This window comes from Suillus subalutaceus, assembly GCF_016647625.1.
Source record: "Suillus subalutaceus strain FC151 chromosome Unknown DFJ58scaffold_12, whole genome shotgun sequence".
Classification (NCBI taxonomy): Eukaryota; Fungi; Basidiomycota; class Agaricomycetes; order Boletales; family Suillaceae; genus Suillus; species Suillus subalutaceus.
Window position 1 is genome coordinate 110,236 of NW_024540261.1, and position 27,969 is coordinate 138,204.

Below are 27,969 nucleotides of genomic sequence, written 5' to 3' on the forward strand. Positions count from 1 at the left end.
AAGAAGGCGCTCTATTATGCGCTTATCGGCCTCCTTGTCCTCAAGTGCGCATAAGTTCCTGTAGTGGGTAGACGACGATGACGCAATGGGCGTGTTAACAGATGACGATGATGCATCCTCAGATACTTTGGGTGTCTCTTTTGGCTTGGCAACTGACGTAGAGGGCGTCGCAGCGGTTTTCGCGCGTTCTGGCATCTTGCCTTTGTCTGACGAAGCTTGTACGGCAGGAGAGACTATCTCTACCGCGTCCGAGGCTTGCCTAGACGCAGGCCCAGGGCGTGCGCGAGGCTCACCGGAAACTTCCACTCCGTCAAATCGCACCGCTTTTCCTTTGGGGGCGTAAGGTCCGTTGCCCTTCTTCTGATCGCGCTTTGCGGTTGCTAGCGCTAACGCCTGTGTAGCGCGCTGCACTTCGAGATCTTCATCGTCCACCTCCGAATCTGCGTCTGTGATAGTGTGCACGAATGCGGACGAGTCAACCTCTATCACTGCGTCGACATCAGGATCAGCGCGGACAAAGATGCCAGCGGTTACGCTTGCGCTTGGAAGCGCCTGGTCTGCCTGCTGAGTGGCAATATGACGATCAAGTCGCTCCTTCAGGGTCCCTTCATGTGGTTTCCCCGGAATCCATCTACCGTTTGGCAATACTAATTTATTGCTCTCCTCGCTTACCTTACACTTCCCCGCATCGATATACGCCGTCTTTTCGCGACAGCGGCTAAGGAAGTGTTCGCCGCTCCCGCAAAACATGCATCCTTGAGCCGCGTAGCTGCCGCTACGGGTGGCCTGATATTCTTGTTTGACGACCGCTCCAGCCGTAGGTTTTTGGTATGCCGGCGCCTGCACATTTCCAGTCCGAGGTGAGGGCGACGAAGTTTGCGTGCCCGCTGGTAGCGCGGCCACTGACGCGATACCTGGGAGCAAGAAGCGCGCTGCCAAGCGCACGTCCTTGATAGGGTAAGGATCGTCTGGGTGGTGGTCTGGAAACTTGATCATCATGCGGGTGTGGATCTGTTGTTGTACATCCTTGGGGAACCCTTCTAAGAAGAGCCGATTCATCTCTGCCTTGCCAACGCGATCTTTCGCTACGAGCGGCTGCGCGACCTTAGTGAACTCCCGGTAATACTCTCCTTCCGCTTCTATGCTCGTCATTGGCGCGCGGCTCTGATTGCGCGTGACCGTCTGCAGGTCAGTTACTGTGAAGCGCTTATCGCTTTCGCATCCTGGATACATATCCTTGACCACAACAATAAAGGCGTCATAGTTGCCCTGGCTAGCCTCGGGTATGCCGGCCCAAAGGTTCCTATCCTTAGTAGGCACATATTTTATGAGGCCTTTGATGCGATCTGCGCCCGCCAAACCTGCCTGATCGGCTAAATCTTCATAATCGTCTATGAAGATCAATAGGCTTTCGTCTCTGCCATCGAACTTGGGCGCTTTATCGGTGCCGCGGCCGGGCATTCTGAAGGGTACTGCTGCCATGTTTGCTAGTGGTGGATGGGTGGGTAAAACGGGTTGAGATGAAGGAATGAATAAAACAGGCGCTTGCGGCTGCAGTGGCAGAGCTTGACCGGTTTGGGCGATCATTGCTTTCCTTGATTTGACCAGTTTGTGCGCAGGGGGAGCGTCGATGTCTTCCTGCTTGATTGGCTGTGCTTCTTTCGTAGGGATTGCGCTGGACAGCGCATCTGACGGTCTATGAGAGATCTCACTAAAAGCGGATAGCGCGGTTAATGAGGAGAGGGTACTAGCGCTTGAGGGGGTTATGCGCTTGGGCGTGCTAATGAAAGCACCAGGGGGTAGGTTCCTTGGGTTATCTTGCGCTTCAAACTCGTCGGACGATTCGCCTTTCGCGGAATCCTTGGGTGAAGGCGTGACAGGCGAAGTGGGAGTGCGCGGGTTTGGTGCGAAGAGTGAGAGGTCTGGGCGTATGGGTTCTGAGACGTGTCTTGCACGGGTTCGCGGAACTGGAACAAAAATCTCTTCTGCTTCTGCGACTCGCGGGTCTGAAAATGCGATATTGAATTCTTCGATGGCTTCTTCTCTTTCTTTGCGTCCCTTAGTAGGCCTGAGCGACCTGCTAGTTTTCTCAGATGATCCCCTCGCGGTGGGCTCCAGTTGAGGGCGAGGAATGATAGCTGCGTGCTAGGGGGAAGAGTGGGAAGTGGGCTCTCAAGTGCTCCTCTGGATACGAGTGGAAAATCGTCCCAAGGGGATTGCGACTGAGAAAGATTCCTCTATAGAAAGGTGAGGGGGATCTTTAACCAGCAGTTCGGCCTCTAAGCCTGGAGGGGACACTAAGGCAAGTAATATACCCAAAAGCGAAGAGCGCTAGCTAAAAGCGCCTAAACGCGCTGATAAGGCGGAAAGTACGGAAAAGCGCGCTTCAATACCAAGGCGCTCTTCGTGCGATCACAGCGGAGTGCTTCGAGTAGAGGCGACAATCAAAATGGGAGAATCAGGGCTTTGATAGATGTAGAAATAGATACTTAAAGGTGTCAAAGCGCCAATTAGATGGAAACTAGTGTCTTCTGCTAGAAACTTCAACTATCCACTTTCTGATGGTAGTCGAGCGGGAGTGAGTCCCAGAAAATGAACATGCTGACGTGTAAGTATGCTAAGCGAGTTCCCAGGCCTCGGAACCGAGTAGGGAGCACTAAGGTAGGTGATGAGGTAAGTCAGGGTCCATAATGTAACATAGTGATAAGTACAAGTGCCTGTGTGACGCCATATGAGTTCTAGTGAAAAGAGCACGCACCGATGGACCTTGGAGGACTAGGACAGGACATGCGGAGGACGGGCGACGGATCCTAGGGAAGTGCGATGAAGTCTGATGTAACGCGCTCAAACGCGCTGGTACGCGCCAAGGCGCATATGTGCGTAACTGGGAAGGTGCGAGCAGGCAGTAGCGAGGGTTCGTCAATGCGAGGATGAGAGAAGGCGAGGCGCAACGCGAAAAACGCGGCAGCGTGAAATGCGACAAAGGCGAAACACGACAGAGGCGAAACGCGACGAAACGCGAAACGCGATAAAGACGAAACACGAAACGCGATAAAGACGAAACGCGACACACGATAAAGACGAAACGCGACACACGATAAAGACGAAACGCGACACACGATAAAGACGAAACGCGACACACGATAAAGACGAAACGCGACACACGATAAAGACGAAACGCGACACGGCGCGTTATTACGGATGCGCGACTGCAGGAATGTGGATACTTGATATGCGAAAGTGTGTATGGGTAGAAATGCACTAGCGCGAAAGCGCGTTTGTCGCGTTCGGAGCGCGTTTCGGATTTAGAAGGCGCGTTGCATGGATATCGAGTGCGTCGTGAAAAAGCGTGAATTTGGGCCATATGAGCCTGGAGAAATGCGAGTCTCTACAGCGGTTTGGTCTTGAAGTCTGAATGGGACTCTGAGGCAAATAATGCACCCAAAGCAAAGTGCGCTAGCTAAAGGTGCCTAAACGCGCTAATAAGGTGGAAAGTGCGGAAAAGCGCACTTCAATGTCAAAGCGCACTTCGTGCGATCACAATGGAGTGCTTCGAGTAGAGATGACAATCAAATGGGGAATCAGGACTTTGATAGATGTAGAAATAGACACTTAAAGGTGTCAAAGCGCCAATAGGAAGGAAAACCAGTGTATTCTGATAGAAACTCGAGCTATACACTTCGATGGTAGTGGAGCGGAAGTAAGTAACAGTAAAAATGAACATGATGACGTGTAAGTATGCTAAGCGAGTTCCCAGGCCTCGGAACTGAGTAGGGAGCACTAAGGTAGGTGATGAGGTAAGTCAGGGTCCATAATGTAACATAGTGATAAGTACAAGTGCCTGTGTGACGCCATATGAGTTCTAGTGAAAAGAGCACGCACCGATGGACCTTGGAGGACTAGGACAGGACATGCGGAGGACGGGCGACGGATCCTAGGGAAGTGCGATGAAGTCTGATGTAATGCGCTCAAATGCGCTGGTACGCGCCAAAGCGCATATGTGCGTAACCAGGAAGGTGCGAGCAGGCAGTAGTGAGGGTTCGTCAATGCGAGGATGAGAGAAGGCGAGACGCAACACAAAAAACGCGACAGCGTGAAATGCGACAAAGGCGAAACGTGACAGAACACGACGAAACGCGACTAAATGCGACTAAGACGAAACACGACGAAACACGAAACACGACTAAACGCGACTAAGACGAAACGCGACAATACACGACTAAGACGAAACACGACGATACGCGAAACACGACAAAGCGCATTATTACGGATGCGCAACTGCAGGAATGTGGATACTTGATATGCGAAAGTGTGTATGGGTAGAAACGCGCTAGCGCGAAAGCGCGTTTGTCGCATTCGAGGCGCGTTTCGGATTTAGAAGGTGCGTTGCATGGATATCGAGGGCGTCGTGAAAAAGCGTGAATTTGGTCCATATGAGTTTGGAGAAACGCGAGTCTCTACACCACTTTGAGCACCGAAGCAATAATGAAGACTTGGATCAGGCTATCGCACTTCACAGGGAAGCGCTGGCTTTGCGCCCGGTCGGTCACCCAGATCGGTCCTCGTCATTAAATAACCTTGCCACTGAACTTTCCTCCCGCTTTGAGCACCGAGGCAATGACGAAGACTTGGATCAGGCTATCGCACTTCAGAGGGAAGTGCTGGATTTGCGCCCGGTTGGTCACCCAGATCGGTCCAAGTCATTAAATAACCTTGCGAATCGACTCTCCTCCTGCTTTGAGCACCGAGGCAATGATGAAGACTTAGATCAGGCTATCGCACTTCACAGGGAAGTGCTGACTTTACGCCCTGTTGGTCATACAGATCGGTCCTCGTCATTAAATAACCTTGCCATTGAACTCTCCTCCCGCTTTGAGCACCGAGGCAATGTCGAAGACTTAGATCAGGCCATCGCACTTCAGATGGAAGTGCTGGCTTTGCGCCCAGTCGGTCACGCAGATCGGTCCTCGTCATTACATAACCTTGCCACTCAACTCTCCTCCCGCTTTAAGCACCGAGGCAACGACGAAGATTTGAATCAGGCTATCGCACTTCACAGGGAAGCGCTGGCTTTGCACCCGGTCGGCCACGCAGGTCGGTACAAGTCATTACCTAACCTTGCCACTCAGCTCTCCTCCCGCTTTGAGCTCCGAGGCAATAGAGAAGACCTCGACGAGTCACGAGAGAACCTACGCTGTGCATTGACTCTGTTGATGCAACATGATCCTCGTCAATTAGTAGTCCATATGTAACTCGCTAGCTGAGGTCTATCTATCATTCCATCATTCGGGGCTTGACGGCATCGGAGTGGGTGAAGATACTAACAGTCTGAATTCTGCAATGCATCATCTCAAGGCAACAGCAAATGTTGTCTCCAGAGGCTCGCTATCTCACCTGTGAGCAAGTTTACGCTGGGTTCATCATGCTAGCCAACATTCGCATGCCACTGAGCTGGAGGCCTGTGCAACTTCCATGCAACTTCTGGACGCTTACATGTCCACGACAGCTTCAGTATCGTCTCGTCACAATATCATGAAGTATCTCCCAAGAACGCTTGCCATGGATGCTGCATCGTGTGCTCTTCATAGTGGTGACGTGTGTCGCGCTGTTGAGTTGTTGGAACAAGGCAGGACTATCATCTGGACCCAGATGACACGACTCCGCACACCTCTTGACAGCCTCCAGACATGCGGCGATCACGCAGCGGCCCTGGTGAAGAAATTCAGAGACCTCAGCTCCCTCCTCGATAAGCCTCCTGCGAACGATCTAGAAGCAACCCCAAGAGTCGATGTAGAAGCAGAAGAAGCCCAATACAGACGTTTAGTGAAGGACTGGAATAGGGCTGTAGAAGAAATCCAGAAGATCGAGGGCTTCTCTCTCGCTTCCCTCCTTCCCCCCTTATTCTCCGATGATCTTCAAGATGCAGCTTGTGATGGGCCTATCATTGTGCTCATTGCAAGCAAGTTGTCTTGCCATGCCATTATTGTCCCGCACAAGCAACCTCTGACCAGCATTCAACTCCCAACCAATCTTGAGAAACTCCAGACATTGGTGGTCAAACTCAAACAGGAAAGCGGAGAAAGCCCTGAAAAAGGTCTTGATGGAGTTGTGGGACATCGTCGTCGGCCTGGTGGTCGAAAATCTGCACAAATTTGCACGACCAGGTTCCAGAATATGGTGGTGCCCGACGTCTGTGTTCAATTTCTTGCCATTGCACGCTGCTGGCGCGTACAGGCGAGGTGGACGATTGCTATCGCAGTTCTATATCTCTTCATACACGCCATCGCTTACTGCACTGATAAATACTCGCAGACATGACAGGTCCCTGTCAGTGTCCTTCGCTGCCATTGGTCAGAATCGCCCAGCCGGTGCTTCATTCACTTTGGATTGTGTGGAGCCTAAATTGGAATTAGTGCAAAGTCTTTTACCCCCAGCTGTTTCCTTCACCAAGATAACGAGCGTTGATGCAATGAAATTGAGGGCACTACGCACGCTGCAAGATAATACTTGGCTCCATTTTTCGTGTCACGGGACACACAAATACAAGGACCCCTTCAATTCGGCCTTTCTCATGCGAGACCAACCGCTTTCACTTCTCGATATCACACAAGCAGATCTGTCTCGGCATGAATTTGCATTTCTTTCTGCCTGTGAAACTGCAGTCGGTGACTCGACTACTCCAGACGAAGTGGTACACCTAGTGGCTGCCCTACAATTTGCTGGGGTGAAGAGCGTTATTGGGACATTATGGAAAGTCAACGATAGTACCGTGCAGCGCTTAGTCGAAGCATTCTACAAAAACTTTTGTGGGGATGGGACAATGAATTCGAAACAAGCTGCCCGAGTGCTTCGCCGAGCGGTTCAGTCGTTGGCTTGCGACGAGGACATGCCCTTGGACCAGCGCATAGTGTTCGTGCATATTGGCATATGATCAATTCCGTGCGTCCTCCCACATTGTTGATTAAAGCAATCTTGAGACAATCTGACGCCTTCGCATATAGCACCCAGCCATGGCCATGCGCAACCGTTGCCAAGGACTTCGATATTCCAGACGTTGAGACTGTATACCTCCACGATATGTACCCAATTTCGACTTACAATTTGTATTATTAAGACCTGGGCGTTCTGGAAAATGAGTAAAGAAGTCCTGTTTGGATTATTAACTTATAGTGCGGTGCGTGTTCTGCAGGGCTGGAGTGATGACATAGGCTCTCAACTTTACAATAGGTGACAATAATCGTCACTGTTGCTGTGAACTTCAGCCCAAATCACCAGTTGATTCCTGGAGCGTTCGTTCGTCTTTACAATACATGTTGTATCAATACGGGTATCAAGGGCGCCTATATCGGGATGCGTCTTCAAGTCGTCAAGAAATGTTGCAGTGGTGTACGCTATCTTGGCAGTTTTCGAATGTGGGCATTGACTATACGGCGCGTACTGTCTGCCGCCTGACCCAAAAGCATTGGCAGTTTACTCGGGCTGCATATGAGCCGTTCCACGACTGCCGGCAAATCCGGACCTCGATCGTAACCACCGGTAGCATGCTTTACATGTTGTGTATCATGGTACGCGGAAATGATTGGCTCCAAAGTTATTGTTGAGTAATTCGTTTCACAAAACTATCACGATCACCAATGTGATTATCGCTGACTCAATATTTGCAGTACCCCATAGCGAGTCGATGTCTACTGCAGTACCCCATGGCGGTTCGATATCCATCCCAATCAACGTCTGTAACCACTTCCTGAAGGAGCTGCACCTGATCGTAAGCCAAATTCCTGCACTTCGCTAGCCGAAGTTTGTGTAGACCAACATCACATTTGGCTCGCATCATGAGGATGCACTGAAGGTACCCAGGTTCATCACAACTGAAGTCGATATCCTCTAGCTCTAGAGCACAGAGCAAAGGGTACGCAATATTTGAGCTCTCCAAGTCTCTAGTCTTGAGTGCAGCGATTAAGCCCCTAACTGGGGTCTCGCTCACATGGATACGTTCGAGTGCTGGAAGATCTGCAGATGCTGTGCGCCAGTGAGTTTTTTGAGGATCGTGGGAGAATGATGCGAAGAAGAAGCTCTGAATTTTGCAATGCTGGAACATATAACACATGTCGAACGCGGTGTCAAAGTCTCTATCGTCGCATTTGAATTGAATCGAGAGTCGTATATCACCGTCAGGAGGGTTCCAAATGTGCTTGGATGCGAACGTCGTTGAGGTGCTGAATTGAACCCCGAGTATATTAGACCAAAGTTCGACGCGCATGGACCCGAACGACTTCGTCAACATGCTTGTCTAGGGCCGAACATAGGTCATAACGTTCTAGAGGGCCGACATTTTGTGCGAGGGTTAGAGCGATATTGAGATCAACAGGAAGGAGTAGATGTGAGAAGAGAGATATAGCAATTTTGGCGGTGAACCCAGTCAGTGTCATGCTTTTCAAGCGAGCGAGTGAGACTTTGTCGCAGACCTCGTCGTTCTCGGAAGACGCGGGCAGCAGGTCAAGCATAAGCTGCTCCAAGCCAGACATATGTCTCAGAGCAGACAGGAGCTGTGACAACGTAGGAGAAGAGGAAGGTGCTATTTGTCTCACGTTTAGAGTTCGAAGCCCGCTGAAAATACCCAATGTCCAGCTGAAGTTGCATTGCATAAGCTCAACGCTCCGAAGTTGGGGCGCACATCCTTGAAAAATGGCGTCGATCCTTGGGTGAAGGAACCCCTGAACCGAAAATTTGAAAATTTGAAGCAATGGTGCGGGCTGGGATGATAAGTAGTCCATAATGCGATTGGCATCGGATGAGAATGAGCACAGCTGGAGGACTTTAATTCGAGATAACTGTGAAAGAACTTGCTCGAAACATTGTTCTAGTGAGGCCGGTGCACTGTATGTGACGACCAATGCAGCTTTCTTTGACCTCTCGAGCATGATGGCTACCCAATGAACGGAGGCACAATTGATTGATGTCCAAAGAGTCGCACACTCGAGGGCGACTTTGCGCCAATGTTGGCAGACGTGTGTGGCCGCCAGAAAAAGAGGAGCACCACAACGGGAGGGTGTGCCCGAATAACTTTGCTCTTCTGCGATATATATGAAGATAGCCGCGAGAATCTCGGGTGGAAGCAAACATGTATAGGTGAGGGCATTTTTGTGAGAGCGAAGGACGCGAATGGACTCGACTAATGCAATGATCTCTTTGTCAATGTCACGGTGGGCATGTTCAATGAGGGCGGTCTTGCTTCTTGGAACATCTAGGGAAGTGGAAAGCGTCATCATGGAGGGGCTGCGAGAGTAATTAGCAATCGAGTTCATACGAAATCTCACTCGGAAAAATTACCTCCAGTTTTTGCAAGTTTGGTAGGGTGCAAGTGGAGAATGATGGGAGGACAGATCTAATTCGTTTTCTAGCGAGAGAGATTCAAGAACGTCAGGACGAATCGAAGTGAGGACGAATTGATATCGGAGAAAGAGTGTGAAACTAAGATATCTAGACGAATATGAAAGATCGGGGAGATCAAGCTTACTCGTTAGGTGTGTAGGAAGGTCTGGCTCTGCCAGACCGGGTGCGAGCAGGCAGCGGGTAATATGACGAGACGAGAAGAAGAGGAAGGGATCAAAACGACAGACCTTCAGGGTCAGAAATGCCTGCAGACCACGGGCTTGAAGGAGAAGTGCAACCAGACCAAAACACACCAGAGAAATAAAGAGAATGGGAGGTGGGCGACTAGAAAAAGTCTGAGAGCGCCGCTGGCAAAAGGGGTGATGCGGGTGGGAAGAAGGCAAGAGGCGGATCTTGGAAGTCGCGCCCTTATAAGGCGGGTTATGAACTCGCTCCTCTAACATAGAAGCACGGGGAAGATGATCTCCACATGCACGCTTACTTTGGCCCTGTCAAATGATTCGCAGGCTCGTGCCAATCCGCGTCTTATATGTTAACTCCGTGTTGATAACGTTGAAGACTTACACCGATGGTAGGCTGCAACGCCGATGTCGAAAGGTTACTCGAAGTTACGCTCATATCCAGAGTTTTGAACCCTGATCAATTAATTACGTCATGACATAAGGATTACTTCCAGAATAGGCATGTACGAATGAAAATGGTACTTGGCATCACGTCAGACCCAGACTCTCAATTACAACGCCCTCGAATCCACAGGACTGACAAGCGTCATCTTCACCCGCCCTCTCTGAGTATTCTTATCTTTCTCAACCTCAATCCTCACAGTCACCTTGTCGAAAACAGATATCGTCACATCCGGTCGCCCAATATCAGACGAAGGGACACTGATGGTGTAGTTCTCCGCGTCAAACTGAGTATCCCGCTTGAACATCACCAGTCCCTCGAGTCCAAGTCTAAGGAACAGTAAGTCAGTTCCTTCAATAACTGGGCATGAATGGGACTTACTTGGACACGAACACCCCAAGACCATTCCGGAATGTCCTAATGACAAAGGCATCTTCGGTCACCTCTTTCTCCCTCTCATTTCGACCTTTTCAGCGCCAGTCCAACGTAGAATTCGACACTAGCGCGACCCGCCATCTGTGCCATCCGGTGGCGCCTGTTAACAACTTCCATGATGCGCTCAACGTGCATTTTGGAGTGAAGAGATGGATGCAGTGGTGTATAGCCAATAGCGGCAGCGAGCTGTCGGTGCACAAGGATATCTGAGAAATGCAAACGTAAATACAAGAAAAGTGGAGTGCTACACGGGCCACATACCTGCATAGCGACGAATAGGACTGGTAAAATGTGTATAAATCGGGCTTGCAAGACCGTAATGCCCGAACGTATCTCGAGAGACACTGCCGGAACTGAAATATTCCGCAGACAGCATACACCTTGTCGCCATGATGCGCACTAATGTGTTGAAAGCAGGTTCTTTTGGATCCTATGGCAGTGAACAATCAACAGAGTTGTACAAACAACTGAGAACAACGCACTAAGCATTTGTCAAGGGAATCTGCTAATGCAGCCGAGCTGGAAACGTCGAGTTTGAGCTCCTTTCGCTTTTGCAAGATATCTTGCAATTTCTCAAAGTTTGTAGGTGGTGGCGGCAGATGCCGTCTGTGACAGGTTGAGAAAGTGCATGTAGCAGACAGGAGAAACATACCTCAGTACCGATGTTTGCGGGAAAGATTCTTGAGTCTTTCTCGCTACACTGGTATTGGCTAGCAACATGAATTCTTCAACCAGAGAGTTCGTCTCATGTAACGCTTTTTGTTCCACATCTACCGGATCGGATGACTCAGAACTGTCAAGGTGAATTTTGACCTCAGGCGATGCGAGATTGAGCGCGCCAGCCGCCATCCGCTTGGCTTTCAGTTTCTGCGCAAGGGAGTTCAATAGTCGGATGCTTTGCGTAAGGTTGTCATTTAGTTTTCTACAGTCGAATTGTCAGCTTTATAGGAAAATAGGTCGAGAGATGTCTCGCTTACGGGTCATCTTTTCGAAGTTGCGCCTCTCCATACTCGAATGCAGCTTTGGATGCAATAACAGATTTTGTGAAACGGACGTCTACTATTTCAGCATCTACAGTCATTTCCTATAACAAGTTCAGTCAAATACCGCAGTAAGCACATCATAGGAATTTGTCTAACCCAGATGACTGAGAATGCTAATCGCTCCACATGTGGTCTCAGGGAGCACAGGTTCGTGCCAAGAAGCGCGGGTAACATGTCGATGCGCTTGTCAACAAGGTAGACCGTAGATCCACGTGCAGCAGCCTCGTTATCCATCGCAGTCTCCGGGTGGACAAAGTGGGACACATCCGCGATATCTATTGACCAAAATAGGAGTTAACTTAAGGAAGAGAAAAACGTAAAACTTACGAACGCCAGCTTCGATGTTACCATTCGTCAGACGACGCGCATGCAAGGCATCATCGATATCCTGACAGCCTGATTCAAGAAGTCAGTATACCTGTTTTACGCAGTTGTCCAACAAGCATTACCTGGGGGATCTATACTGCAGATAATGAGATCTCTCAAGTCCGCACGATCTCTCCATTCCGGGAATGCTGCACTCTTAGGCGGGACCAACCCATTGCTCGCCTTCTGGCGGCAGACAGTCAAGAATAGCCTTTCCGAAGGGCCTATATGGCACCTCAAACTCCAACAAGAGACTCTCTTGCTCGGCCTCTTTGCTTTCTGCCTTTCCAAGCGTACGAACAAAATGACCCTCCGGATAACGAGAAGTAATTTCCCACCGGTCGATTGTTACCAATATCTTGTTTCCAATGAGTGACGGTGCTTGGCGCGTACGTAGCCGGATGCGAGGGAGAAGTCTCGAGACTGGAGTAGCAAACACTGTTTGGAGCCCGAGTGATGTAGCATTACTTGAGGTGAGACTTGTAGAATCGATGTGACAAACATATCTGTGTCAAAAGCACGTATGAACCTACTGAATATAAAAGTAGGAGAGGAACATACGCTCTCCAGTTTCGCTTAATGATGCCGACCACTCGACCGGTCGGTTGCTTCTCTGCAGGAGCCTTTTTTGCATGTTCAGCGCGAAGAGCCTTGGATTCATGCTCGTGCACCATCAGGTCGTCGCCCTCTTCCTCTGAGTCCTCTGCATCGTCGTTTTTGAGTGTCGCTGAGAAGAAAGATTAGCATTCAGTTGGTCAGTCTAACTGAGCTGGCTTGCCTTCCTGGTCGATGACCTCGTCAGCCGGTGCTTTCCATTCTCTTTCGTCGAATACTTCGACCACGACGACGTCCCCTTGAACCGCTCGGTTCATATTTTCCCTGCCCACTAGAAGGACAGGTTTCGTGAACGCAGGGACAGGAACGGTACCCTGAAAGAAATTAGCACTGCTGGCAAGAGCGGAGGTATTCATCGCAAACCTCGAGGTAGTTATATTGATTTGCATTGAAGTGACCTTGATGAAGTTGACCGGCTTTGACTCCTGCCACGAGGGTGGACATAGGAAGATACTGCAAAGCGCGGTATAAGTGTCAAGAAATCGCAAAGCCACATTCGCCGCACATCAGCATAGAGCGCAGTACGCCCTGCAACAGCTCTGGTAGGTTCCACTTCGTCTGAGCCAGTCGCCGAAAGTAGATCGAGAAGTTGATCCGAGTTCTTCATGCCGTCCACATAATTGCGCACTTCAGGGCATCTTTGAGAAAGCGAGGCAAAGTATATATCAGACAATACATACCTGAAATACATGGGATTTTCTCCTTGTCTGCTTTTTGGCGATTTGCAAAGTCATCTGTGATCAGTACAACCTTGGGCAACGCTAACTTTGGTTGACCTCGGATAGGAGGGTGTGCCAGTGCTAGATGCGCGTTGTACCACTCTGCAGCTTTCCTGATACCTATGTAATGTTATTGGTATACTAAAAGATACAAGCCTGAGTATCACTGACCTCGATCATTCCGGTCGTTCGGCGTCTCGGCGTCTTCTCGTACGATGGCAGTCTCTCTATGACACATATATCAGCAATGAGAAAATCTGTAACACTCCACGAGAACACCAAGATTTAAAGATAGTGTGGAACACGACTTCAAGATCAAAGACTGGGCTTGATTCGGAATAGGAGGTGGTGAAGTAACATATTGTTAACCGCGACAGAGCGAAACGCGACGACATGGGTGCATTTGTGAAGATGACTCACGACCTGAACTCGTTGTAAAACACCCATACTTTCCGCTCGTCAGTTGTTGTGAGGGCCTTGAGGCGACTATACAAGGGTAATGACCGATGACGAACTTCCTCCATGACGGTTTGTAGGATGATGATGGGGGGCGTGAAATAATTGGATTCGATCAAGTCCATCTGTAAGGGATCAGCGCCGTACATGACCTTGTATTCGTATGCATACCTGTGCGAGAAATACATTGGTATCAGGTAGGATATAGTGCCCAGTGGGGAAATCTTTATGGGTGGTGTCCCCAGAACGCGAAAGGACAGTCTGCGCTGTCGAATTGCATGCCCTACAGCCGTCAACACCACAAGATATATCGTCTCGAAGGTACCGTTCGCGTAGAACTGAGGAGAAACAGCCCTGAACAGATGAAGCATCGTGATGAGATGAAAGGTACCTTTAATGACTTTTCCTCGGGCAGTCTTTTTGAAGAACATCCGCTGAGTTATGACAGCTTCCTCCCTCGGTCGCTTGAGAATCGTAATCTCAGGCATGTTAAATGCTTCGGGACTTCAGAAGGAGTAGGATTTAGATTCTGCATCACACTGGTGCTGATCACAAATATTTCGTATAACATCACGTGACAACCATTCATATTCGTGTCTACTCCAATTACGGTGCCTGGTCTCGAACGCCAGAGTATAACCAACTAGCTAATGCCCATCTCAGCATGGAGAGTAGCAGAAACTCTGGAGGCAGCACCGCAACACATCTTCAGCCCCATCAGAAAGCCGGTTAGCGTGCCACCGTAGATCCATGGCTCCGCACACCGCCAACGGCCCAAACCTCCGGAACTCACGCAAAGAGCGTGGGGTCAGTGCAGTAATTCCCGGCCTAGGAAAATCTGCGTAGCATGACAGTAAAAATCGGAAGGCAGCACTCGTATGGCTAAACGTCGTCGCGTGTGTGTTCAAGGGTTGTCAGTTCTTCCTGGAGCCATTGGATGATCTTCACCTGAATTCCTCGAGTTCCCAACGCAGTAGCAGCATTAATCACTGTAAAATCCCTGCTTTTTGGCACGTTTACCCTCCCTCCCTCGATAAAAGGAATTGAATCCGTGCGATGCTCCTAGCCAATGTCACTATACATCATGATCGTGTATACTCTGACTCTTCCCAGGGTGAGTTCGGGTCTCCTGGGTGATCGTGACCTGGATTGGTCGAGTGAAAGCGGGCCCCGCAGATGTTGACTCGTAATATGCACTTTCTCTGTGCATCAGTCCAAGGCTAACACTGGCGATGAGGAAAAGAGGAGTCAAGGTCTAGAAGAATGTAAGACTAAAAAGAAAAGGCAGCGAAAAGTGCCCACAGAAATCTGGGTAGCAACATTAATTGCCACGCCAAAAGCTGGGCTGCCGGACTGGTACAGAGCGCACAATACCACGATGCTACTGGTATAGATCGCACCAGACTCGATGACAGTATATATGGCAGCTTTGTAGGAATGGTGACCGGTTAAAGCGGATACATCTCGGCCCGCCCGCCAAAGACGATATGCGATTCCGGACGTGACACTGATGGTAAGAACAAGATCCAATGCACAAGCAGCTTGCCCTAAAGCTAAAGCGGCATTCGTGTAGGTGCGACCGGTTGTCACCATGATCCAGTTTGAAACACCAGTTGCTAATAGGGGAGACGATTAATGTGAGTGCTTGATTTGATAGCTAACAAGCCTACCAAACCATCCAGCTTCCAGAATTAGCTAGCGGTATCGCAGCTCGTAAAAAGCGCAACGAGTAATGAAATCAGATCTCTTACCATGATAACAGCAAGGATCCACCTATGATCCCAAACCACATAAAGTCTCCAGATCTGTTGTTGTGGGTATTAGGTTCGACACCTCCACAATGCAGTAGTTACTCACTAGCAGTAAATTTAGAGCGAGCGACTGAAAAAAATTAAAATGTGAGCAATTCATGACAAAAATATGATATCTACGTTTAGAAGAAACAATCCTCCATCGTCTTCGTCAAGGCTGTGCTGCTGAGCAAGTACATGATACTGCCGTCGGGGACGGATATTATAGCAGGATTTGTGAAGGCCTGCAGAGAGTAAAAAAGGGAGAGGATGTTGTGTGCTGTCGCGATTGAAATGTGGAAAATGCATGAAAGTGCACTGATCCTGATCCAAAAATGAATGTCGGCGAATGATGTAACAAGTAATCATACGAACCAATACAACGGTTTGTGCCGACTAAATAGGGCATACATGCATACGCCAAAAAGCACGCAGCTGTTGATGAAAATAAGCATAGTGGCCTTTCCCTTTCTCCAACCCCGAACTCACTTGACTCCTGTCAGGCGTAGTATTATCAGCACTAAATCTCCGTGACGCTGCCGAGCAAAAGGATGCATACCATAAAGTATAGACTCTAACCAAGCTGCGACTATGAACATGCGATTGACGGATGGAAGTGCCATTTTCGCTCGAGGTGCACAGAACAGAGCTCTGAGCAGTTGAAGCTTAGTATCGAAATATAGGAGGTTACAGGGTCGCGGTCTTCGGATTCAAATCTCCGCTAGCCTTACGGCAAACAATATTTAAGTATTAATTTCCAGGATGCGATCAACTGCATAGCAACATATTGCAACTTACAACTGTCATACACCTCCATCGACGTAGCACCTATAATGCATCGTGCTTTGTCTGTCTCAGAAATCCTTGTGGAGATATTCATCAATTTGGATCAGCTCCCGAGCTCTTCAGGAGTAGGCTGGACTCATTCACTGACACAAAAATCCCTTGCGTCGCTCGCCCGGACATGCACAACCTTCCACGAGCTTGCGATGGATTTGCTTTGGGCTACCATGCCTGGTTTAAGACCACTGTTTGGCTGTGTGACAAGGCTACATCCAGTGATATATGATCCCACTACCAAGGTCAGTACAGAGTGTTGCAAGCAAGCTCATCGTCCTGCGTCTGTTTTGTTCATTCGTCTGTTCGCTGATCGAGCATCTAAACACAGTATTCCTGGTCCCAGGACGTTGACCCATTAGCTGAGCATGAGTTCCATGAATTTTTGCGTCATTCCGCCCGCGTGCGCATTATAACCATATCAGCCAACACTTATTTCCACCTGCTTACCGCTCTCCCCATCGAGCCATGCGTGTTCCCAGGACTGCTGTCGTTATTCTGGACGGTTCAACGCACGAATACAGGAGACTTCCGCTTTTTCCTGTCCCCAACGCTGCGTCGTTGCTATGTATCGGAACTCCATCCAGATTTGAGATGTATTGGGACACGCTGTGCTGCTCTGGAGCAGTTTACCGTCCAGGAGGATAGTAACATGACGCAGCTGTGGGAAACTGTTCGTTCATGCACGAGGCTCAGACGTTTGCAATGTTCGGCGCCGCTCGACTCGGCAGCATGGATGCACCTCTCCACCATCCCCACCCTTCTCGAGGTGAAGATTCTCACATCGCAGCGCATTATTCATTACCCCTTGAACCATCTCAATTTTGCAACTTTCCTCAACCTCACGACTCTTGCCTTCCGTGGAATAGAAGTGGAAGCCGTTGTCACAATCATACAACATTTCAAATTCCCCTCGCTAAAGGAATTCGAGATGCATATCCGTGTTTTACTTTGGGCAGAGGCTGAGCAGCTTTTTCGTGCATTGTCACAGTGCAAAGCGTCCCAGACCCTGGAACACATCAACATTTCTTCCCACGATAGAATTCAGGAGCACACAAGCGACTCTTTGACGGCAGTTAGACAGTTTCTTTGCTTTAGGCAACTGCGAACGCTGAGGTATCTGCCCATCACTCCATATTCCTCGACAACGACCTTCTTTTCGAGGGCCATGACAAGTTGGCCGCACATTCGCTCCCTATCATTGGTGGACTGGCATCTTTGTCCACCTACCGTTACATTCCGCGGGTTGTTCGCAGCGCTTCGTTTATGTCCGCGCTTGGAAGACCTGCAAGTATCGATCGACGCTCGGAATATTGACATCGAGCCTGAAGCCGAGTCGTTTCAACATACCTCTTTGAAAAATTTGACCGTGGGCTCGTATGAGCCCCAGGACGTGAATGTTAAAGCCATTGCTCGCATCATTTTCTCCATGCTTCCTGCTGTCGACCGAGTTATATGTGCAAGCCGCAATGTCCCGCGAGTGTGGAAGGACGTTAACAGGCATCTCGAACTCCTTAGAAACAGACCGTCTTCGGCGCCTAGCCGCTATCTCACAGGAGCAGCACTAGACATGATTTAGGTACGCTCATGTTCAGGAATTGTCAGCGTCAGATATTTCCATGGTCAGAATGAGGAAGTCAAGAACAAGGTAGACTTCCAAGGCATGTCATCTGGACTCATCGATCTGCTGTACTCATATCTTTGATTTTCGAGGGGCTTGGAATGAAATATATCAACATTTGTAATATTTTCGACGTCTGTATGATCTAATCAAGTAGTTCAACTGAGCCATCGTAAGCCAGTACTCAGAACGATTAACAGAACCAGGAGTATTGTCATACTTGTTCTCACATGCGGATCGACGGCTGCCATGCAATGCAAGACGTTAATGAACTTGCAGGAAGTGATTATGTCGATCCTCGATCGGGTGCGAACCATGGTGTCCCAGGGTATTGCCGAGCTTAGGGTTATTGACGGTCAAATGTTGAATTCGCAAGACACTTGGATATCGAGAGCCCATCTGTGAGACGTATTTGATTTCCCGATTATTGCGTGAACTTGGCTACATGTGATTACATACAAAAATCGACAACGTTACTAACTGTTCCAGTGCCACATCTGGGATGGTCAACGGCCCACAGACCAGCGCGTTCGTTGTACCAAATCCCGATGGTTATTTCCCCTCCTTCATTACTAACATTCCCCGTCTCCTTCTCCCTCGCTATTCTGGACTGCTGCTCACACAGTTTCATACCTGAATATCTAGCCAACGATTATGTAGATCACATAGCCTCTTCGGCGCAACATAGCGGCGGGGTTCTTGCCTCTTCACCGCTCGTAACATTTGCTATGGATGATCATACCATCTTTGCGCCTAGTTGTGGGTCCATCGAGTGTAATTTGTCTTCTTTCGTGTTTCCCGGCTCAAGGCTATGTTTATGCGCCAAACGACTCTTTCCACCCGGCCCAAGCTTTGACTCTCGCACTGTACGACCGCCATCTCTTACCCGACTTCCCGTACACACGGGCGTCTAGTTCATTATCTGCCCTTGTACAACTGTATGCCGGATCGTCACAACTTGAAACCGCGCAGGTGCGCCATCGTCATTTTCGCGATACTCCGCCTTGGTGTCATTTTGGTTGTGATACGTTTGAGAGCACGCACCACATCTTTACTCTCTGCCCAGCATTCTTGGCTGTCCATCGTGCGTATAGCGTGCAACTCTGTGACGAGACCTCCTCGCTCCTCGAGGACAAAACTACAGATCATATTAGGGAGGTTTGCGATGGGGCCGCACGGCGCTTGTTTTATGACGACGCGGTGCTGTGGTCACAATATCGACCGTGCTATTAGTACTTATGTGGGTGTGATGTAAATTCATATTCATATTCATATTCGGCAAGCTTCTTCGTTTCATCAATGCGAAAAGCTTCGCTCTTCGCATCCGAAACATGCGGATGCCATCCTTTTGATTTCCTTTTACATACTCTTGTACTTTGAACGCCTCGTTTTTCTCATATCCGAGTCTTTTGACAGTCACACTGTGCATGCCACGAGTACAAACTTCTTACCAAACAACGTCGTCGTCGCCTACCCCTGTCCCCAATGTTCCCTTTCTTCCTCTCACGAATCAAGCTGGTATTCTTCCTAACGTTTCAGGAACCTATCGTCTCTCGCTCTTAACGTCTCCGAGTCGCTGTCTTACTTCTATCTCGATCTATCGTTCCCCGCTGAACTCATTGTCAGCCTTGCATTTACCTCCCTCAGTTAAGTGCCCTATGTGACGTAGACAGGAGTAAGAATGAGTGTATGAGTAAAAATGAATGTACGAGTAAGAAAAGACGTCAACTGCCATGGCGCAATGGTACCCAAAATCATGCGGACTCCTTCGACACTGGTGAATGCGGTTGACCGGGTATCACAAACATCTTCTTGTCACCATTCTCCTCCAGCTGCACCTTCACGCTCTCGTTGTTGACGATCCCTCCCTTGCCGAAATCTTCGAGCGCGAGACTCCCAGCAGCGCATGCCATAATGAGATGAAGAGTGTTTGACACGTCGAAGTGGGCCCTGTGGTGACCGCGATATCCATGATGCTCTTTCCAAGCCTCCAGAATACTGTACAACGCGGAGAAAAAAGTGAGGCTGGTGATAATGGTAAGCGGAAGTGTAGCGAGCAGATATGTCGGCGAATTCTTAGCCCAGCGAATCCAGCCTATCGTCGATACGAACATGATCCCAGTGACTTGGGAAGAGAGGTTGTTCGGGATTTCATTATTCGGGAAGCTACCCGTGGCCATAAACCCAGAGCGAAGGAACTGTGAAGTGACGCCAGGTCAATTTTGGCCATGTTGAACGGATCAACAACCTCACAGTGGCGGAAAATTCAACAACACCACGCCAGTAATCCTCCTAAGAAAGTCATAAGAGGTGGATCGAGATTATATGACATGAGACTGACGAGCTCAAAGTAAAGCTGTGTGTCGTTGAGATTGTCATCGATGGACCCGTTAGTGGTCGAGGAATAGATGGTGTACAAGGTGTCCCCAATCGTGCTGCTCGTAAGTCCCTGCGAGTAGACCGACTGAAACTTGGCAACTGAAGCGATAAACGACAGTAGCGCGGCATTCTCTGGCTGGAAAGGAGTGGATGATATGACCTCGACAGAAATTTCTTCATCAGAATAATCGGCGCGGACTGTGGTCAACAGGGGAACCACTTCGCACACGCTGGCTTGAAGGAACCCATACTTGTAAAACCCTTGCGTAAGAATGGCTACAGGAACAGATTCGGTCAATGACTCCAAACGTACAAATTTCAAAGGCTCACAAAAGCTTGTATAAGTTTGGTTCATATTCGTTGGTCCTGGGCACACAACAGATGGAAGAAAGCCACTCCCTGATGAGCTCGTATGTCCACTTGCATCCACCATGGTCACATATTCGTACGTTGTCAGCGTATCTAGACGCGTCAGTGAGATTGAAAAATGATATCCAAGATCCAAACTTACTGGTACCACAATTTGCAGCGATATTCCACAAGCGGAGACTGGTGATGGAGTTGTTCGAACTCGAAGCAGCTGCGTTGGCATAGATGACGTAAGAGTTGTTCGTGTCCCAAAGGTACTGCGTTTGATTTGAGTCAATGGGCCGGCAGCTGACGTTGGCCGTTAACCCTTGTTGCGACATGGAATAGTTCCTGCTGAAGCCTTGAGGAATAGGGACGCTGGGGTGTGATCTGGGTGCGAGTCCTGTGTTGACCGTGACATTTCCACCAGCAAATCCAAGACGAGTACCGTTGGCACCTGGAACTCCATCCGAGCCGGAATAATCCTCGATGGTGGGCACAATCCCCTCTAGGTACACAAAACATCATCGCAAAACAACTTCAAGTGGCTTGAGAATCTGAACCTACGAGTAGATACGTTATATTTTGCCCCATTGAAATTGAATGTCCTGGGAATCCCAAAGGTATACCCTGCGGCAGCAGCTCCACTGAGCATTGCACCGATGTCGAGAATTTCGAAAGCATTGTCCTGGACTTAGTTATTCCATTTGTCAAGCCACTCGTCAACTCGAGTAGAGATACACACTGTCAGTGAGACCATTTGCTAGGAATTCTTCGCGGAGCAAGGCGGCAAACGCGCTTCCAGTTATGTCAAGTTCGGATCCATTCAACTGTACTGGCCACATGAAGTAGGTCGGCGTCAAGAGAGTTGTCCACCTATGACCCCATTCAGATGAGAGGGTATCAACAATGCTTCCAGAGAAGACGCACCCGGCCGTCAAGAGCCTCAGCATCCCAAAGATGAACAGTGTCAAGCTGGTCAATCCCATGTATTGATGTTTCAGAATGTGAGAGCCCTGTGCTAAAGCGACACCAGTGCTCAGGTGAATTAGAGAAATGGGCTTCCACATTCGATGTCTTAGTGCCTCTTTGACCGAAACCGTGAAAAGACTGATGGAAAAAATCACGTCTCACTGAATGATCAGTCGGAGAGAGCAACAGGTAGACAGACGTGGCAGCGGTGACTGATAGCACAGTTGCTATCAATGTAACGATCATCGTCAATTCTCCAGGATAGCTCCTCATTAACTCGCAGATTGGATCGGGTGGAGCAAGGTACTGAAGATAGGCAACTGCACCAAGGAATCCGTATCCAAATACCAGGATAACCATCTGGACACTGATGATAACCGTGAAGCGCACAAAGTTGGCGGGAACGTGAAACATCGCAGGAAGAGGGCTAGACGCAGAAATCATGCTGTCACTCGGATATACTTGACGGAACACGAACCTTGCTGCATGGACGCCACTGATACAACGCGGAACCCGTGACCCGAATTGATGCTGTGTATGCCCGAAATGCATGAAATGAATATGATCAGCAACGCAGCTATTCTCTATAACATCCTGGCGAGTAGATACAGACACATCGCGTCGTTTAACTTAAAGGCGAACTGGGTATCAAGGACATGTTGGAAATGCATGAGGTCTAATCTTTCCCTGCGACTCTGTTAAAGGTTCGAATTCATAGATGGTAGCGACATACGTATACAATGACTTGCCTGCCCAGTTTGCTTGTAGTAAGAAATTAGATTTCAGCGCTATAAATATATCTAAGGAGGTCACAGCTGGGCACCGGGAGAAATACGCTTAATTTCCAATGCCTGTAACAAATCGCACCCTCAGGGCGCGGTGACTCTAGAATATCCTTCGAGCTTCAAATGGAAGGAGAGGGCAAGCGAATTGAAGGGACTTTTGCAATGTATCGGAGGGCCGCAGCCGCATGCCATCATTGCCATGCTCTGATGCTGACTGCAGTTTGATGTAAGTTGGGCAAGTACTTTCCCACAGTATTTGAAGGTTAGTTAGCTTTGAGCGCCTACTACTTTTAAGCGGCTTGCAGTAAGGCACCTAGTAGTACTGTACTACTGATGCATTGATGGGCCGCATTGTGCTCTACTCGTTTCCGAAATTCTCCTGGAGATATTCATGCATACTTATCAACAAAAAAATTCTGTTCCCATATGCGTCGATGTTGTCATATCGTTGGCGCGGAAATCCTTTGCAGCGCTCAGTGCTAGCTAGGACATGCAAACCTTTTCACGAGCCTGCGAATTTGCTTTGGGCTGAGTTGAATAGAACCACTGCTAGGCTACGTCACAAGGTTATATCCAATCATGTATCGTAACAGTGGTACAATGGCCAGTGCGGATTATGTTCATTTTATTTCGTTCATTCGCTCACCAAGTACCTAAACGCAGTACTTCCAATTCGGAGGCGTCGAACCATTACCTGAGTATGAAGCCCGTCAATTTCTGCATCACGCCCTTCATGTTCGCTCTTTGAGAATAGTGTACAGCAATCATTTCCACCTTCTCTCAGTCCTCCCGAATGAGACATGCATATTCCCAAGATTGCTGTCATTATCAACGGATCAAGATTTGAATAGATACCTGCATCTCTTCCTGTCCCACACGCTGTGTCGTGGTGTCCTACCCGTCACTCATACGGATTTGATATCTGTTTCGGCCCGCTGTGCTGCCTTGGAGGAATTGTCCATCAAGTCCTCTTTCAGAAACATAGCGGCAGATGGGCAGGTGCTGTTCGACAGCATCCGTTTGTGCAAGGGACTTGTGGCTCTGGTTTGTCCACCACTCGATTGGACGACATGGGAACACCTTTCTAACCTCCCTACACTTCGTACCCTGGAGATCTGGGACGACCTTTGTCCGTTGGTCTGGTGTAATCTCAATATCGCACCTTTCCTCGATGTCACGAGATTGTATTTTCATACAAGGACAGCCGCATATATCGTCGCAGTCACGCAACACTTAGAATTCTCTTCGCTCAATCAATTCGAGATGGACGTCTCTCGTTTGCCTTGGGCAGAGGCTGAGCTGCTCTTTCATGCACTGTCACGGTACTTTCACACATTGCCATCTCCTCTGAACGTGGTGAGCGAGAAGTTCAGGACCTCTTATGCAGCTCATTGATGCCAATCAGACAATCCCTTAGTTTCACGCAGTTGCGAGCCCTGCGGTTCAAATTTCTTTCTTGCTGCATAAACCATGACAACAACCTGCTTCTGGAACCATGTCGTACTGGCCGCACATTCGTACACTAGAATTAATGGACCAACAGGTGATACCTACCGTTATATTCCGCAGGTTGTTCGCAGCACTCCGCAGATGTTCCCGCTTGCACACGCGGGACATACCACTGGACGCCGTCGATATCGATATCTATCATACAGCCGAGTCGTTCCTACACACCTCCCTACAACATTTGAACCTGACTTCCTCTGACATGTCGGATGTTGAAGCCTGCATTATTTTCTCGGTGTCGATCGAGTTTTCATGCCAGCCAACTATGGATACAAACGCCCCTTTGGTGTCTGCCTTGAGGTCCAGAGGCATCTGGAATATTTTAGGCTATCTGCGGGTCTTGGTCGTCATATCCTCATGTGATCGTTGTATGATGCATGTCGGCTGTTTGGGTATGAAGCCGCAGCATTTCACGTACGTATCTAGAGTAACCATGTCTTTACCCGTTTGAAAGACCCAAAGACCTTCCATTAGAACTCATGCAATGTCGCGTACGGCGTCTCTGTAATTTTCTTCCACAGAGATCTTAACTTGCTCACGTCTAGCATCGCATGCCAAGGAGGGAGAAAAGCGATCCGCTATACACATAGTGCACTTGGAAGTTGAAAGCTTGGTCTAGGACACTAAGCGCAACACTACAGTCAATACTCGTGATGGACGGGCTGCTAACTTTTGAAGCGACGCGTCCGCTCGACTTCAGCTCTAAGGAGCATTACAGTTTTGTCACTTTCCGATATGACCGGACCGCACGTGAATACTGTGCAATGGTCTGGACTGGTCCGGGTGGGGCAAGGTCAGATGTTTGCCAGACCCACAGTGGCGGGGCATTTGGCAGACGTGTTCATTAGACCCACCACACGCATTGGAAAGACCTGAGTGCCTAACACAGTATTTTGGCGTTGGTATGTGATCCGGATTCCATTGCTCCGCTAGTGAAGGCTTCCGTCAGCTGTTGACATCTGGCATCATACCAGATGACCACGAGTCTCTAGAGTTCGCGCATTTTTGGGAAAACGCCTATAACTCTACAACACATCCACATAAAAATATAATTTTTTGAGGGATGGATAGTCTGACATCGAAAGCACAAGGTCCGCTAGTTTTTTCTTTCAAAATGGACATGTTGAGTCCAGCGGAGACTTACGAGAGGTCAAGTCGACATTGACTCCAATCCATTTTAAGGCCATGATGCCAACCAAAATTAGAAATTTCCGACACTCCCCAACCTTTCAGAAACTCGTCGTCTTAGATCAAGTCTCGCTATTAACGTCTCGTCGTCAGATTTCTATATCGATCTATCATTCACTGTCGAACTCATTGTCAGCCTTGCACTTACCTCCCTCACTTAAGTGCCCTATGTGACACAGACAGGATAAGAATGTGTGTACCAGTAAGAAAAGACATGTACAACTGCCATAACAATGGTACCCAAAATCATGCATGCTCCTCCTTCAACAGTCGATCAGCCATCGCAAACATCTTCTTATCACCATTCTCCTCCAGCTGCACCTTCACGACCTCATTATTGATAATCCCTCCCCTGCCGAAATCTTCGAGTGCGAGACTCCCGGCAGCGCATGCCATAATGAGATGAAGAGTGTTTGACACGTCGAAGTGGGCCCTGCGGTGTCTAAGGTGTTCTTGATACATGGCATGTTCTTGACCTTCTTTCTGAACTACCAGACGATCTTGATGCTCTTTCCAAGCCTCCAAAATACTGTACAACGCGGAGAAAAAAGTGAGGGTGGTGATAATAGTGAGCGGGATTGTAGCGAGCAGATATGTCGGCGAATTCTTAGGCCAGCGAATCCAGCCTATCGTCGATACGAACATGGTCCCAGTGACTTGGGAAGAGAGGTTGTTCGGGATTTCATTATTCGGGAAGCTACCTGTCGCCATAAACCCAGAGCGAAGGAACTGTGAAGTGACGCCAGGTCAATTTTGGCCATGTTGAACGGATCAACAACCTCACGGTGGCGGAAAATTCAACAACACCACGCCAGTAATCCTCCTAAGAAAGTCATAAGAGGTGGATCAAGATTACATGATATGAGACTGACGAGCTCAAAGTAAAGCTGTGTGTCGTTGAGGCCGTTGTCGATGGATTCATTAGTGGTCGAGGAATAGACGGAGTACAATGTATCCCCAATTGTGCTGCTCGTAAGTCCCTGCGAGTTGATGGACTGAAACTTGACAACTGAAGCGATAAATGACAGTAGCGCGGCATTCTCTGGCTGGAAAGGAGTGGATGATATGACCTCGACAGAAATTTCTTCATCAGAATAATCGGCGAGGACTGTGGTCAACAGGGGAACCACTTCGCACACGCTGGCTTGAAGGAACCCATACTTGTAAAACCCTTGCGTAAGAATGGCTACAGGAACAGATTCGGTCAATGACTCCAAACGTACAAATTTCAAAGGCTCACCGAAGCTTGTATAAGTTTGGTTCATATCCACTGGTCCCGGACACACAATAGATGGAAGAAAACCACTCCCTGACGAGCTCGTATTTCCATTTGCATCCACCATGGTCACATATTCGTACGTTATCAGCGTATCTAGAAGATGTCGGTGAAATTGAGAAATGATATCCAAGATCCAAGCTTACTGGTACCACAGTTTGCAGCGATATTCCACAAGCGGAGACCGGTGATGGAGTTGTTCGAACTCGAAGCAGCTGCGTTGGAATAGATGACGTAAGAGTTGTTCGTGTCCCAAAGGTACTGCGTTTGATTTGAGTCAATGGGCCGGCAGCTGACGTCGGCTGTCAACCCTTGTTGTGACATGGAATAGTTCCTGCTGAAGCCTTGAGGAATAGGCACGCTGGGGTGTGATCCGGGTATGACGCCTGTGTTGACCGTGACATTTCCACCAGCAAACCCAAGACGAGTACCATTGGCACCCGGAACTCCATCCGAGCCGGAAAAAGACTCGATGGTGGGCACAATCCCCTCTAGGTACACAACACATCATCGTAAAACAGCTTCAAGTGACTTGAGAATCTGAACCTACGAGTAGATACGTTATATTTTACGCCATTGAAATTGAATGTCCTGGGAATACCAAAGGTATATCCTGCAGCAGCAACTCCACTGATCATTGCACCGATGTCGAGAATTTCGAAAGCATTGTCCTGGACTTAGTTATCCCACTTGTCAAGCCACTCGTCAACTCGAGTAGAGATACACACTGTCTGTGAGACCACTTGCTAGGAACTCTTCGCGGAGCAAGGCGGCAAACGCGCTTCCAGTTATGTCAAGTTCGGATCCATTCAACTGTACTGGCCACATGAAGTAGTTCGGTGTTAAGAGAGTTGTCCACCTATGACCCCATTCAGATGAGAGGGTATCAACAATGCTTCCAGAGGAGACGCACCCGGCCGTCAAGAGCCTCAGCATCCCAAAGATGAACAGTGTCAAGATGGTCAATCCCATATATCGGTGTTTCAGAATGTGAGAACCCTGTGCTAGAGCGACACCAGTGCTCAGGTGGATTAGCGAAATGGGCTTCCACATTCGATGTCTCAGTGCCTCTTTGACCGAAAGCGTGAAGAGACTGATGGAAAAAATCACGTCTCACTGAATGATCAGTCGGAGAGAGTAAAAGGTAGACAGACGTAGCAGCGGTGACCGATAGCACAGTTGCTATCAATGTGACAACCATTGTTAATTCTCCAGGATAGCTCCTCATCAACTCGCAGACTGGATCAGATGGAGCAAGGTACTCAAGGTAGGCAACTGCACCAAGGAATCCGTATCCAAATGCCAGGATAACCATCTGAATACTGATGATAACTGTGAAGCGCACAAAGTTGTGGGGAACCTGAAACATAGCAAGAGGAGGCGTAGATGCAGAAACCATGCTGTCACCCGGATAGAAATATGACATTCTTGACTTATATACTTGACGGAAGACGAACCTTGCTGCGTGCACGCCACTGACACAGCGCGGAACCTGTGGCCTGAATTGATGCTGCGTATGCTCGAGATGGCACGCAATGAATATGATCAGCAATGCAGCTACTCTCTATGGCATCGTGGCGAGTAGATACAGACACATCACATCGTGTCCTTTGAAT

The 27,969-nt window shown here is 48.9% G+C and overlaps 9 protein-coding genes across 9 annotated transcripts; 3 read left to right on the forward strand and 6 right to left on the reverse strand.

Annotated features, from left to right (window-relative positions):
• Positions 1 to 40: 40 nt before the first annotated feature.
• On the reverse strand, positions 41 to 2,789 carry DFJ58DRAFT_837665 (uncharacterized protein; the record flags this gene model as incomplete). Its single annotated transcript, XM_041392390.1, has 5 exons — positions 41 to 58; positions 127 to 1,164; positions 1,321 to 2,145; positions 2,556 to 2,656; positions 2,759 to 2,789. The coding sequence occupies 5 exons, from the start codon at positions 2,787 to 2,789 to the stop codon at positions 41 to 43; spliced, it is 2,013 nt and encodes a 670-aa protein (XP_041248561.1).
• A 1,644-nt stretch (positions 2,790 to 4,433) lies between these two features.
• On the forward strand, positions 4,434 to 6,931 carry DFJ58DRAFT_837666 (CHAT domain-containing protein; the record flags this gene model as incomplete). Its single annotated transcript, XM_041392391.1, has 4 exons — positions 4,434 to 5,196; positions 5,261 to 5,396; positions 5,430 to 6,164; positions 6,235 to 6,931. The coding sequence occupies 4 exons, from the start codon at positions 4,434 to 4,436 to the stop codon at positions 6,929 to 6,931; spliced, it is 2,331 nt and encodes a 776-aa protein (XP_041248562.1).
• Positions 6,932 to 7,651: 720 nt separating this feature from the next.
• Positions 7,652 to 9,980, reverse strand: DFJ58DRAFT_742445 (uncharacterized protein; the record flags this gene model as incomplete). Its single annotated transcript, XM_041387195.1, has 4 exons — positions 9,518 to 9,980; positions 9,331 to 9,397; positions 8,331 to 9,276; positions 7,652 to 8,290 (listed from the first exon to the last, which is right to left on the reverse strand). Exons 1-4 carry the CDS (start codon positions 9,834 to 9,836, stop codon positions 7,652 to 7,654), a joined length of 1,971 nt encoding a protein of 656 aa, XP_041248563.1. The 5' UTR covers positions 9,837 to 9,980.
• A 43-nt stretch (positions 9,981 to 10,023) lies between these two features.
• DFJ58DRAFT_765580 (uncharacterized protein) lies at positions 10,024 to 14,184 on the reverse strand. The gene is given in 20 exon segments (XM_041388764.1): positions 10,024 to 10,346; positions 10,399 to 10,483; positions 10,518 to 10,658; positions 10,714 to 10,882; positions 10,935 to 11,058; positions 11,105 to 11,374; positions 11,430 to 11,536; positions 11,592 to 11,770; positions 11,823 to 11,891; positions 11,945 to 12,010; positions 12,030 to 12,367; positions 12,423 to 12,588; positions 12,640 to 12,790; positions 12,840 to 12,929; positions 12,982 to 13,103; positions 13,157 to 13,315; positions 13,367 to 13,422; positions 13,616 to 13,776; positions 13,823 to 13,989; positions 14,043 to 14,184. 20 exon segments carry the CDS (start codon positions 14,137 to 14,139, stop codon positions 10,127 to 10,129), a joined length of 2,937 nt encoding a protein of 978 aa, XP_041248564.1. The 5' UTR covers positions 14,140 to 14,184; the 3' UTR covers positions 10,024 to 10,126.
• Positions 14,185 to 14,508: 324 nt separating this feature from the next.
• Positions 14,509 to 15,347, reverse strand: DFJ58DRAFT_61519 (uncharacterized protein). The gene is made up of 2 exons (XM_041380954.1): positions 14,954 to 15,347; positions 14,509 to 14,906 (listed from the first exon to the last, which is right to left on the reverse strand). The coding sequence occupies exons 1-2, from the start codon at positions 15,242 to 15,244 to the stop codon at positions 14,727 to 14,729; spliced, it is 471 nt and encodes a 156-aa protein (XP_041248565.1). The 5' UTR covers positions 15,245 to 15,347; the 3' UTR covers positions 14,509 to 14,726.
• An 862-nt stretch (positions 15,348 to 16,209) lies between these two features.
• On the forward strand, positions 16,210 to 18,022 carry DFJ58DRAFT_765584 (uncharacterized protein). The gene is made up of 3 exons (XM_041388765.1): positions 16,210 to 16,523; positions 16,610 to 17,926; positions 17,992 to 18,022. Exons 1-2 carry the CDS (start codon positions 16,275 to 16,277, stop codon positions 17,855 to 17,857), a joined length of 1,497 nt encoding a protein of 498 aa, XP_041248566.1. The 5' UTR covers positions 16,210 to 16,274; the 3' UTR covers positions 17,858 to 17,926; positions 17,992 to 18,022.
• A 1,498-nt stretch (positions 18,023 to 19,520) lies between these two features.
• On the reverse strand, positions 19,521 to 22,241 carry DFJ58DRAFT_61538 (uncharacterized protein). The gene is made up of 10 exons (XM_041380958.1): positions 22,077 to 22,241; positions 21,798 to 22,025; positions 21,557 to 21,736; positions 21,372 to 21,502; positions 21,194 to 21,319; positions 20,790 to 21,134; positions 20,609 to 20,740; positions 20,241 to 20,554; positions 20,153 to 20,191; positions 19,521 to 20,097 (listed from the first exon to the last, which is right to left on the reverse strand). Exons 1-10 carry the CDS (start codon positions 22,148 to 22,150, stop codon positions 19,654 to 19,656), a joined length of 2,013 nt encoding a protein of 670 aa, XP_041248567.1. The 5' UTR covers positions 22,151 to 22,241; the 3' UTR covers positions 19,521 to 19,653.
• A 454-nt stretch (positions 22,242 to 22,695) lies between these two features.
• Positions 22,696 to 24,112, forward strand: DFJ58DRAFT_61582 (uncharacterized protein). The gene is made up of 3 exons (XM_041380968.1): positions 22,696 to 22,986; positions 23,047 to 23,739; positions 23,789 to 24,112. The coding sequence occupies exons 1-3, from the start codon at positions 22,963 to 22,965 to the stop codon at positions 23,798 to 23,800; spliced, it is 729 nt and encodes a 242-aa protein (XP_041248568.1). The 5' UTR covers positions 22,696 to 22,962; the 3' UTR covers positions 23,801 to 24,112.
• Positions 24,113 to 25,259: 1,147 nt separating this feature from the next.
• On the reverse strand, positions 25,260 to 27,934 carry DFJ58DRAFT_61626 (uncharacterized protein). The gene is made up of 10 exons (XM_041380974.1): positions 27,811 to 27,934; positions 27,508 to 27,753; positions 27,267 to 27,446; positions 27,082 to 27,212; positions 26,904 to 27,029; positions 26,500 to 26,844; positions 26,318 to 26,449; positions 25,950 to 26,263; positions 25,862 to 25,900; positions 25,260 to 25,806 (listed from the first exon to the last, which is right to left on the reverse strand). Exons 2-10 carry the CDS (start codon positions 27,750 to 27,752, stop codon positions 25,324 to 25,326), a joined length of 1,995 nt encoding a protein of 664 aa, XP_041248569.1. The 5' UTR covers position 27,753; positions 27,811 to 27,934; the 3' UTR covers positions 25,260 to 25,323.
• Positions 27,935 to 27,969: the final 35 nt, after the last annotated feature.